The sequence below is a fragment of the Mizuhopecten yessoensis genome, unplaced genomic scaffold (assembly GCF_002113885.1).
Source record: "Mizuhopecten yessoensis strain PY_sf001 unplaced genomic scaffold, ASM211388v2 scaffold7147, whole genome shotgun sequence".
Taxonomy (NCBI): domain Eukaryota; kingdom Metazoa; phylum Mollusca; class Bivalvia; order Pectinida; family Pectinidae; genus Mizuhopecten; species Mizuhopecten yessoensis.
In genome coordinates, this window is record NW_018406904.1 from 360,559 (window position 1) to 373,987 (window position 13,429).

Sequence of the window (13,429 nt, forward strand, 5' to 3'; positions counted from 1 at the left end):
TGATGTGGAAATCAGCGTGTAAACTAAGTGAAATACAATACTTGTCATGTCATCAAAGGATAAGAATTTGAAAATATTGGTAAATGTTCCCTTTGGGGCCCCGCTTTAGCCCCTGGGGATCGGGCAGGAACCCTAACTTTACAATGTAATACCCTCATTCACCAAAGATGATTCTGACTAAGTTTGGGTAATTTTCTGCTGAAAATTGATAAAATATACGCAAAAGTGTTATTTCCCTTTAGAAACTATAGTAAACTGTACCCCCTCCCCAAGGGAGAACGGATAGCTCGGGGGTCCTGAAATTTACAATTTAAATAAAGCCCCGGATGATCTTTCTTTTTATGCACTGAAATTGAATGAAGTACCTCTGAGTCTGGAGAAGAAGATTGTTGAAATATTGGTTAATTTTCCCTTTTGGGCCCCACCCTGGCCCCATGGGTTGGGGTAGGATCCCAATTTTACAAATTGTAGCCTCATCTACCAAGGATGATTCTGACTAAGTTTGAAAAAAATCCATCAACTGCTTCAACTATAGAAGAAGTTGAAAATGTAAAAAGTTTACGCACGACAGACGACCCACGACGGACGACCCACGACGACGGACAGAAAGCGATTAGAATAGGTCACTTGAGCAAAGCTCAGGTGACCTAAAAAAAAAAGGTGACAGACGAAACCTAAAATAATCCATCAAAGCTCCAAAATAATCAAAAATAAAAACAGCTACGACCTCCCAAACCATCTGCATACGTTCCACAACTCTGGACCAACTATTGACGAGGAAACCGGGACAAGCAGTACCTAGCTCCCAAAGGAACCCCGCAAAATAAGAAATGGAAAAGCTGGTATCATTCTGAAACATTTTGTTCCAGAGTCGTGAAGAAATTTCGGTAATCTTAGAAAGCTAGTAAGTCATCGCTCGATACTGCACCAAATACATTTATATCAACCATCATTGAAATATCAACTCTAAATACAAGTGACGTTGGAAGATACAGCCACATGGGAAATAATGGAACGGGAAATAAACTCCAATAAACGACCATGATGATTTAACAGAATTCAGAAAACTATATACAGGTATGTGTTTGTTGCAACTCTCTGAAGAACACAGATCTGTGTAGAGCGTACTACCAAAACCTCAGAATGCAAGGATACAATTGGCACATCTCTGCTGGTAGATATTCAAAACATTCTTCCCCCATCAGAGGATGGCTCTGATATATAAGTCAGAATAAGAATTACAATCAGCAATACACTAGGCAGCTGAATAGCGAAGTGCAGCCCGCCATATCTATCAGAAAAGTTGATAATTCACCTGGAATGACCAAAAAATAATATCAAGAAAACAACCGAATACGCTATATATATATAAAGACAAGAATATCCAGGTAAAAAGATATAAAATATGTTGAAGTCAGTAAAGCATTACTGAATAACATTTATCACATAATCGGCCTGTTATCCAGTGAATTCGCCCTTGATATATTTTTACATATATGTCACTAGTGTAAAAATACCCTGGAGCGTTTTTCATTGGCTGTGCCAGTCAGAAATCGATTGTGACGTCATAATATGGACAATGATGTGACGTCATAAATTGTGAATGTCACATCAAAATGGCTGTCTACCGTTTGATTAATTAAGCCCTCTACAATTTGGCTTTAAAACCTGTCAAAATGTAAGTTTTCTGAGTTATGTGTTAAAAAGTATCTTAAATTTGTTTTTATTTCATGAGCTTTAATGAAACTCGTAAGACTCATTTAATATCCTATCTATATACTAGTATCCCTTTGTATTTCTGTTCCCATTCCTACATATATGAAAATATTTTTCAACAGCACTCGAAAAGGTGGGTTTGTGGATCGAGGGAGTGTGCTAATTTGCTTAATGATTATTTTAATTATAGACGTTTATACCTGATGAAATATTTGAACAGGAACAGTAACGTATTTTATACGACATAATACATGACCTATAACTTGATACTTAATATAACCAGAGAAGAAACATAACCAACACAATTTTGAGGTGTATTGACGTGTTTTTATTCGCTTCAATAGTAATTAATATACCTATCACATGGGAGAAGGCGTTTCTAAGTTCTGATAACTTGTGGCAAATCCCATTTGTTAGATTGAACGAATAAAATATGTTTAAATCAAACCTATCACATGATACTCACTCTTACCACAAAACAAACAATGTAACACTGACAAAAACGAATATTATACAACAATACAAACAAACATGTCTGCTGATAAACCAGCTTTTCAAGACAAATTACGTCACGCTTGCAAGTAAACCTCTCGACCTTTGGTTTCGATACAGAGCTGTGACACTTACAAATCCTTATCAGCACCAGTATTGTTTTTAACCCTTTCACACCTATGTAACTTTAGTAGAATTAACCATGCATTGATCTGGAAGAGTCCATTATGGTCTACAGTGGTGAAAGGGTTAATTACTAAACACTTCAGATTTGCATTATATACTAGAGCAGAACTGAATAGGTTCATTAAAGGGTTAAATTTACATGAAACTTTCGTTAAGGAAATGAGGATGTTGATTTAGATTCCAAAAGGTCAATTATTCCAAATTTCACATTAAAGATGAAATTTCTGAAGACAGCTCTGGAGAACTTCCTGAAAGTGACATCAGTTAAACATAGAATTGACACAATGCAACACTATTTTTGAAGAATAATGTTGATCTTCTGAAAATATCTCTCCTACTGCTTTTTTACTTTTTTTTTTATTTCACATACAAACATATAAGACCAAATCTGATTCTGACAATTGATTTCAAGTGTCTTTATACTTGAACATAGTATTTTTCTAAACTGGGTTGATGTTGACGACCAGTATCCGATCATGAATTCAAAGAATTTTAGTCCAGGTCTGGTCTGTTATAAAATGCATATCTCTAGCAAATTGCACCAGTTACAAGAACATCATTACCTTCTTTTTTTTTAAATTTTATTTTGGGTACTTTGTAGCACAAAGGATGAAAGCAGGATAATCTAATGTGAGCTCTTGAGTTAAAAGTAAATCACCATTGTATTCCCTTAAACTTGATGACACTATCTTATTCAAGAAGTGTGATAGTGAATGATCTTGGTAAGGGAGACAACCTCTTATGGAGACAAATGTGAAGTTGATTCTGAAAACCAACTTTATACACGTACACAACATGGTAACGTAACAGCACAAATGTAAATGTGACTTGCTTCTATTAGAGATCAAAACATTGACAATTATCAGTTAAAAGAATAATTAACAGTGAGCCATTCCCAACAATAAATTAAGTTAGATATATTAAACAGGAAATGAAAAGACGTAAGTTTATTTTTTATAAAAGAAATATTCACCAGTTTAAAATATGTTTTATGTAGGCAAATCATTGAAAATCTGACATGCTTAAAAAAATATTTATAAGTTAAAAAATATAACAAAAAACATTGAATAAAACCTACTAAAATTGAACATATTTAGTCCTGAAAAAATATATACTTGTTTCGTTTTGTAAGAAAAACAATAAGGATTATTCAGATTTCAACCAAATGATCTTACATGTACATTGAAAGTGTGGCTGACTACAATTATAGTCACACAGTAATGTGGATGTTGCTATAAAATCTCACTGATGGATGCTTAATTACCAAACAAGCTTTTTCAAGTCAACGTGTACATTGTAATCAAAGTTCTTCAAAATGTCATAGGTTTCACTGTTATAAGAACTCTCCCTTTATATCTATGATTACTAGGCATACATATTTCAAACAAGGGGCCCGGGTGTTCCTTGAATGAGGTATGAAGAATTTCTTAATGCGACACTCTTTGAACTAATTGTTTGTCCTCAGTGCCTAAAATCGCATAATACATATTATAAAAAAGCTGGTATGCCTCTCCATCGATAATTTAAGAGAAATTCACCTCTGCATGACCTAGGTATATAAATGAACTTTAAATAATATGTCATTTCGCAGTACTCGGTTCTGTCGCAAAAGAGATTGACATGTTAAAAGTCCAGTGAGCTAATTTTATGAAAAAATCAGCATTCATGCCTAATTATTGACTATATCAACCTGGTTATGTATCATTTTAAAGTTAATGTACCAGCTGAACATATCTTAATTACATATGAATATTCCAATTTTTAATTAAATTTGAATATGACTTAACAGGGGGTTGAAATTCAGTGTGACTATAGCATCATTTAGTGGGCTTGTTGAATCTTAATGCAACTTATTGATTCTAGAGCCAGAACTTGCAAAACTACTAGATTTTTGTGGATCAAATCACTATTATCAGTTCTGCATGAAAACAACCTGTTTGTAAACATGTCAAGTACACAAGTTTCTATGTGGCATGTGTGTCACATTCCCTGGTGAGGGTAATTTGGATGCCACCACGGAAACACTCGAATGTCCACAACGGGGTCAAGAATGACCACCTTTTCCAGACTTTGACTCTCCCTAACATTGGCCCCCATTCCTTGCTTCAGAGTTGTGTCAAACAATAGGCGTAAAGTAAGATATCTCATGCTGGCTGATAGTCGCAGCATCAGATTAGTCAGTACTAAGCCCATGACTGGTGGAATCGCCGTGAAGTTCTTACAAGTCGCACACAGCACATACGAATCATTCTCTAAGTTGTGATGTAGATCACTGTAACCAGAGCGAAGACTCTGTGGCTCCCCTTTGAGTCGTAGTAAACTATTGATTTCACCCATACGTTCCTTTCTGAATTTAAAATTGAAGTTCCACATGTTCTTGTTTCGTTCATGCCACGACACAAGACAGAGATGTCCAGTTAGGTTGTAACATAGCTGCTGGTCCTGAAATGGTGCCACAGTTATTGTCCTACTGATAAGCACCGGATACACAAAAAACAGAGCCCTGATCACGCGCTGGCGAAGGCCATGGATCCGCTCGAGACAGATTGGCTGCAGGTAGTCTGGAAGCTTGGAAAGGTCCTTAGCATATCTGTGAACAAAATATAAAGAATAATCATTAATTCTTACGGTCAGTAAGATTAGGTGTATACCTCCAAACTGAATGTTTTTTACCTTGCTATCGCTAAATAGGAATTTCACAAACATACAACATGTACATATTGTAAATAGAGTACATATTATTTCTCTTAATTCAGACTGACTTCAGAACAAACGTACATCATGTACGTATTGTAAATGGAAGTAAATATTATTTCTCTTAATTCAGACTGACTTCAGAACAAACGTACAACATGTACATATTGTAAATAGAAGTACATGTTATTTCTCTTAATTCAGACTGACTTCAGAACAAACGTACAACATGTACATATTGTAAATAGAAGTACATGTTATTTCTCTTAATTCAGACTGACTTCAGAACAAACGTACAACATGTACATATTGTAAATAGAAGTACATGTTATTTCTCTTAATTCAGACTGACTTCAGAACAAACGTACAACATGTACATATTGTAAATAGAAGTACATGTTATTTCTCTTAATTCAGACTGACTTCAGAACAAACGTACAACATGTACGTATTGTAAATGGAAGTAAATATTATTTCTCTTAATTCAGACTGACTTCAGAACAAACGTACAACATGTACATATTGTAAATAGAAGTACATGTTATTTCTCTTAATTCAGACTGACTTCAGAACAAACGTACAACATGTACATATTGTAAATAGAAGTACATGTTATTTCTCTTAATTCAGACTGACTTCAGAACAAACGTACAACATGTACATATTGTAAATAGAAGTACATGTTATTTCTCTTAATTCAGACTGACTTCAGAACAAACGTACAACATGTACATATTGTAAATAGAGTACATATTATTTCTCTTAATTCAGACTGACTTCAGAACAAACGTACAACATGTACATATTGTAAATAGAAGTACATGTTATTTCTCTTAATTCAGACTGACTTCAGAACAAACGTACAACATGTACATATTGTAAATAGAGCACATATTATTTCTCTTAATTCAGACTGACTTCAGAACAAACGTACAACATGTACATATTGTAAATAGAAGTACATGTTATTTCTCTTAATTCAGACTGACTTCAGAACAAACGTACAACATGTACATATTGTAAATGGAAGTAAATATTATTTCTCTTAATTCAGACTGACTTCAGAACAAACGTACAACATGTACATAATGTAAATAGAAGTACATATTATTTCTCTTAATTCAGACTGACTTCAGAACAAATGTACAACATGTGCATATTGTAAAAAGAAGTACATATCACTTCCCTGAATTTGAACTGATTTCTAAGAGGTGTATTTTATTGACATCCGAGCCTTACAATGTATCATGATCCCAGTGCCAGCAGCTTATGAATTATCTTAAACAGAGATAGACAAAACAGGCAACTTTTGAAATCTTCTTTGCAGAGGTTGAAGAAAATGAATGCAATTTGTGGCTTTATCCAGGTCTTTTTTACTACTGGTATTAGGTAAATTTCCCTCAGAAATCATGTTTACATTTTCCCCTTTTTCAATCACAATTTTCCCCTTTTAACAAGAAATATTTTATCTTTAGTCCACGTCTGTAATGAAATTTTGAAAATATTATCATCAAAGTCGACTGTTTCTTCCGGTCCTGTTTGGAAGACCTCGCTGCATACATCTTTTCTTTTTGAGTTATTAGAATGTTTGTAATTGAAAGTGAAATTTCTTCCCAATGCGAAGCTTTCATTCCCTTACCCCCCATTATGAGAGGGGACCTTCCCAACCCCCTCTTGTACTCTCCCCCTTGCCTGGGTTCGGGGCTTCAGCCCTCACTAAGATGGCCTGCGGCAGGGATATTTTCCCCTTAAATGGAAAAAGGGTAGTAGAAATGTTTTCCTGGATTAAGCTCTACAATTACATCTATATACCTTTTGTATAGGCCTCTCCAGAACTGGATGGTGCTGCTTACAGAGAAGGTGCTGTGATTAAGCCTGAAGAACACAGTCAGATCCTCTGGGTGGACATATCTACTCAGGACGTACCACAAATCTATCGGGTACGAGATGCCAGTATCCTCACTCTCGCTTCCCTTCAGTCTTCTCTTCCTTCGGTTCAGTTTGGTTTCTGTTGTGTAGATTAAAATGCTTTTTCTTATAAATTGTAGTAATATACTGCTTTCCAAATGATTTCAGCACTTATTAGAAAGATATGTAAACTATTTTGATAAACAAAACAAGAGATCCCAGATGGATCTTGATGCCCAACGTCACAGGATCTTCATTAGTTCTTTGTCAGTTTAATCTCTTATCTGTTCACTGACAGTCTTTGTCAACATGAAATATATCTTGTGGTAACTTTTGATTGAAATTTCTATAACGCTGGGTTTAACAATGTCCTTTCAAAGTGAGGTCAATGTTTATTATCAACTTCTTGAGAAATAGTGGTAACAAAATTGAAATCTTGCCGGTGGTCATCGTGTTCTTCGGATCAGTCCCACAGCGAACCATGCACAACTTTGAACTGAGGGGAACTTTCTTTTAAAACCTGAGAAAAAACTGTCGAGTACTTATTGGGAAAACAAGCTTGAACCCTCAAACTCCACGATGGCTGTATGGTGGCCATATTATTTTTCTGATCAGTCGCAAAAAGAAATAAGAAGCACACCTAGAGACCAAGGAAAACTCGATGTAAAATATGAGAAAGACCTGTCAAGTACTTATTGAGAAATAGTGAAAACAAGCTTGAAGTGTCAAAATCCAAGATGGTGGCCATCCCCCCCCCCCCCCCCCCCCCCCCCCCAATCAGTTCCAAAATGAAATATGTACAACTAGAGAAACCTAAATACGAAATTTGAAAAAGATCTATCAAGGACGGACAACGGACAGAAGGACCACAGATGACAGGTGATTTGAATAGCCCACCATCTGATGATAGTGGGCTAAAAATGGTTTGTGAATGAAGATATAGGAGGACTATACTGATGCAAAAGAATAGGTTTGGAAAGGCAACAAATTGACCCTGAAAATTTAAGAAAATGATTCATATTTTCTTACAGTTAAAGGATTCTTTCAGAGAGAAATATATTCAAAAAGTATGAAAAAAAATCCTGACATCATTCTTCCTGAAGACATTAGGGTCATTGACTATTATTTGTGTAACTGGTGCAAGATCATTTGAAATTGTTAATTAATCAAATGGAAACACTTTTAAGATTGGTTTGGTTTGTTCGTGTTTTACGTCCTATTAACAGCTATGGTCAGGTAGGGATGTGCCAGGTTTTAGTGGTGGAGGAAAGCTGGAGTTCCCGGAGAAAAACCACCGACCTACGGCCAGTACATGGTGACTGCCCAGCGTAGGTCTAAAACCCACGACCCAGTGGTGGAGGGCTAGTGGTAGCAGAATGTCAGACGAAATTTTTAAGATACTGTACTCTGATACTGAGGAAAACATACAGGAACTGTTGATAATGGATTGGCACCTTTGGGCAACAATTCATACAAGTCTCCAACAGCATTTTTATTTTTCTACTTACCTGTAAAGAAGCTTTATTAACCTTAAACTTAATTTGCCCTCGGGTAATACTCTTTTGCCAAGTTTATAAAATCATACAATGACCTCAAGGAAGCCTGTAATTGTGTTATATTGATAGATGAATTTTTTTTGTTTGTTTGATTTTGTTTAACATCCTATTAACAGCTAAGGTCATTTAAGGACGGCCTCCCCTGGGTGCAAGATGCATGCGTGTAGTATATGTGTGTGTATATTGGGAGGCTGCGATATGTTCGTGATAGATGAATCATTCCAAGATATTCATATTTCCGGCAGTGCTGGAAAATTCTATCAGACCCACTGGTCTGGATCGCTTACACACGCAGACTGGCTGGGGAATTTTTAAAGTGACCTTTCAGGGTAAGCTTTTGTTCATGACGTCATTTTGTAACATTTTGTAACATTTTGGGGTGGGTCAGGGTTATTGACGTCATTAACAATTGCCATCTGGGCTTCATATGCAAATGAGAAATGTGCGGACAGTTTACAAAATTCTACTAGAAGGGTAATTAAAACCCAAGGGATAAAATATTGAGCAGAAGACCTTCGGTAAAGCCTCGGGTCTCCTGCTCAATATTTCATCCTTTGGGTTTGAATGACCTATATCCATACCTCACATCAAGGATGGATTCTATTATTACATTCCTCCTAAGAAGACAATTACCTGGAACAGGCTCTTCTACTCCATCTTCTGATTGCTGGTCTGTACTGTCCGTGTTAATGTCAATCTCATCCAAGTCCTTGTCAAACCAACTCGTCTCTGATGCATCTTCACCTACAGCTCCCACCAGTTCCAGTGCCTGCTTGGAGTTCTTTATACTGTGTGCTGTTACCAACCAAAAAGGCATGTATTAGAACATAGTCCACTCCAGGCATTTGTTCAAGGTTTCCTCTTTCAGTTTCAATACATATATTTTCTCTACACACTTAGAATATGTCATGACAAAATGGAAGATTCTGTAACATCCCAACCTCGGTTGGGATTTTGTTACAGAATCTTAACCCTCGACTGAGATAACCCGATCTCGCTCACAAGCTCCATATACTAAAGTGAACATTATTTGTTTATGGAACCATGTTATGACTGATAACTGTATGGAATTATTTGTGTTGGCAATCATAATGGTCCTTAAATCTACAATATATACATAAATTACTTATATTTGTGTATGGATATTTTCTTGCTAATTTACTCAACACAACAGATGCACATAACGTACAGAACATGTATGTAAACTAAATTTAAATAAATTGATGTGTTATTGTAAAATACCTTCTGAAATCATTGCGTTAGCTGCTGCTTTCTTTATCCTCCCTGGAGGTGCTTTTCCTTCAGCATTGGCATAATGGTGTATCGTAAAATCTGTAATAAAATCATACAGGTTGATTCACTTAAAAAAAAATGATATATATAGGTTGATGCAATGTTTACCCAATTTCTGTATTGCTACCTCAGAAATAAATTGGGGAAATGATGCATTTAATAAAGAAACAATTTTACAAACAAGAAATGAAAAATATGAGCAAACTTATAAAGTTAGAGAGCAGGCTCTACTACCAACATGAAGTATCAACTTTTTCTCTACCCCAAATATTTTTGTTTAAATTATAGCTTAAAAATTAGGTGAAAACCGGGCGATTCCTCAAAGGTGCGACAGCCTTAACTTGAAGGTTTCCAGTGTCAGAAAATCTGGACATCTCATGATTCATCTCCCACTTCAAACACTTGAGTTGATTTGGCTGGTAATATAAGGAGTTGGTAAGGACTTAAGTCAAGTAGCATGCACATTCCTGGAAACTCTCTGTGGTGGTACATGTATATATAGCATTCATTTATCTCTTTCCTGCTAGTCTAAAATAACTCATCACTATTTCTAGGTATCTAGGTGATAGATACAGATATCTCCCTTCAAAAAATGTCCCTGTCATATTAAAAAAAAAATCAATGATACACATGTGTCCAGTTATTCGAGACTATAGCTAGTCACTAGCTAGACCACTGCTAATATGTTGTAAAAAAAAATGGTGGCTTCCTTATATATAGACTTCTGTCTTGTAGAATTAGCAGCTCCCTTCCAGAGGCATTTCAGATAAACTTGATGACAAATTATTATATGTCTAGATCTATCTCCTTAAGCAATGTGTTCTCATGATCACCAGTGGCTGGTATTAGAAAACGACCTTTTGAATATTCATGGTATAACATCAACTTGCATGTTAGCCCGAGTTTCCCCTGGTCTTACACCAGACCTAGAAAATGTTGACATATAAATGTCTGTCAAAATGTCTAAGTGTGTAAGTCTGGTGCCAGGGGCAGAGGAAACCTGTGATCAGGCTACTAATTAACATGTACATGTTTTAATTGAAAAACACTATTAGGTTGAAAGTAAATGAATTTATTAACCAAAAACCGGCTTTTAACGAGTACACATGAGTTTGTCATCCCTAACCATTTTCACTATGACTTCCTTCTTTCTGTCAATGTACCTACATGTAACGGTTGTCAGACGATTCGCCCCAAGCTGTTATGCCCCAAATTTGAATCATGTCGCCCCAATCAGTTCGCCCCCAAAAAATCCTCCATAAAATTAACTTATTTGACAAATTTTAAAGTAAAATATCTACTTTTTATGTAATATTCTTAAAGACATTCAAAAAATAATATCTGTTGCATTTCGTTTGATGTTTGGGACATACTTTTTGTGTTGTAGCCTTAGATCTATATTGTAACATATCTATAGTATCTATGTTATGCAGGATTTGTTTATTTTAGATAATATATATATGTATAAAATAATTAGATAATATACACGCGGGCCGTAGATCGATATCATAACATATCTATAGTATCGATGTTAGGCAGGATTTGTTTATTTTAGATAATATTATAGATACACGTATGAAATATTTAGATTTTATGGTTAAATTATACACGCGTGCCGTAGATCGGAAACAAAAAATGTTATGTGTGTTGCAAGAGAGAGAATGTGTACTTATATTTGTCTATATGCATATAGATCTATTTCTTTTTCAGCAGAAGTAATTATTTTTTTCATTAACTAATTAAAAGAAATAACTATAAAAAAATCCATCTAAAACGCGTTCTGTCAAGTTACATTCTTCCATGGACTTAAATTCAGTGAGTCTACATTTCAAACCAACGTTATCATTTTCGTTCTTCAACGTGGAAAATTTGAAATAGCTGACATTCATGCTGATATCTCAATATGTTTGGGGTAAGAACAGTATTTTAAACTGTTTTGCTTATAAACTGATGAATCCCGGGCAAAATTGAATAGTGTAATATGAAGGGCAGAAACTTAATTGGCACATCATTCGACATATCTTATACTTTTCACAAATTTAGAAAAATACAAAAATAAACATTTAGAAAAAGTTGGAGACTTGTTCGCCAGTTATAATGAAATATACCACTTTCAGAAGATAGCAGGCCATCAGTATTGACCTGTATTTATGCGGATGGATACGTGTAAATTCTATACCTACCGCTTTGCGTCGAAAATTTAATTGTTGAACCTGCCGATTTCGTAATTTTACTGGGACGAGATTTCCTTGGCATTGCACAATGTCAAGCGTTAAAATGAGACTGAGCGATACCGGTGGCCAAAATGTTTGTATGTCTAGTGGATACTAATCACCGGTACCGTCTACCGGGTAAAATATTTGAAATAATTGGATAATAACCTCGAACCGTCTACAGGACGCCTTAAATTACCAGTCGAGTTAGAAAATTAAATTCCTCTTCTAATTCTTACGTATTATAATATATAATATATAATTTATATAATTAGTCAGGCAATTTACATGGCACCTGTCGACATCCATAAATTGTGTAAGGTAACTAACTTAAATATTATACTTTTCGGTTTCTATCTATCTATAGATATAGCCAGGTGATGATGTGCCGAACCCTTGACGAAGTTTATTAGTAAACGAAGTGTACGCTGTGCACGGTATGGACTTGATCAATAACAATGCCGACTTACCATCAATCTGTATAGGTCACATCATTTACTCGAAATGTCAGCGACTAACATACTTTTCTCTGCTTCGGCTTAAACGTCTAAATAACTAGCATGTAATACTATATAATCTCGAATCGTAACTGTCCCATCCAATCATAATTGAAAAATTCAAATCAAAATCTTCACATTTGCTAATTATAATGGCGAAGCTCAAACTCAGTGTAGTCCATGGCTTTACTGGTTGATTCATTCCTTTTCTGTTGCTTTTTCCAGAGACGGGAGGTTTTTTTTCTACCCGTAACCCTTTATAATATACATATATAAGGCTTACAATAATTAACATACTTCCTACTAAAGTATCAAAAACGAAGTTGAAGTATAGATATGATAATTAATCATCAGTTAAATGTGGCCGGGCGGAGTACTGTGCAGGCTTGGTTTTTTTTTATCAGTAAGGAAACACTTTTAATGTGCTAAGCAAAACGACGTCAACGGAATTATGACGTCACGATACCATGGCGTCAAATGACGCTTAAATAATCGGAACACATTGTTGCTTTGATTTATCTATTTGAGCACTAGATAACAACCATTCGGAACACCTCGCCCCGATTCCAGTTCCTTCCAACGTTAGATGACCGTATCGGCCGAGAAGTTCCGAGTGAGATAACAACAGATGAGTTCCTGGCAAAAATAAGAGTTCGGATACTGGTGTAATATTATTATTTTTTAGTTTAAACATATTTTATTGCCAAAAAATGCAAAAGGATTGGGCACAAGTTACATGAACATTATTAACGCCCTTTCCTTATAAGATAAATAATTGTATATACACATCATAAGATGGCTTTCATAGTTTAAATCACTACATTTATCTATTTTGAGAGAGAGAGAGAGAGAGAGAGAGAGAGAGAGAGAGAGA

General features: G+C 35.4%; 1 protein-coding gene across 1 annotated transcript; it reads right to left on the minus strand.

Moving 5' to 3' along the window:
* Positions 1-2,026: 2,026 nt before the first annotated feature.
* Positions 2,027-12,139, minus strand: LOC110453170 (transmembrane protein 183-like). The gene is made up of 5 exons (XM_021502021.1): positions 12,029-12,139; positions 9,795-9,884; positions 9,186-9,347; positions 6,901-7,096; positions 2,027-4,984 (listed from the first exon to the last, which is right to left on the minus strand). Exons 1-5 carry the CDS (start codon positions 12,099-12,101, stop codon positions 4,375-4,377), a joined length of 1,131 nt encoding a protein of 376 aa, XP_021357696.1. The 5' UTR covers positions 12,102-12,139; the 3' UTR covers positions 2,027-4,374.
* Positions 12,140-13,429: the final 1,290 nt, after the last annotated feature.

Coding starts and splice junctions, on each gene's coding strand:
- LOC110453170 (XM_021502021.1), bottom strand. CDS start 12,101: ATGCCAAGGAAATCTCGTCCCAGTAAAATTACGAAATCGGCAGGTTCA. Junction 9,885..12,028: donor TAAATTTTCGACGCAAAGCG/GTAGGTATAGAA, acceptor ATTTTATTACAG/ATTTTACGATACACCATTAT. Junction 4,985..6,900: donor TGGAGAGGCCTATACAAAAG/GTATATAGATGT, acceptor TTTTGTTCACAG/ATATGCTAAGGACCTTTCCA.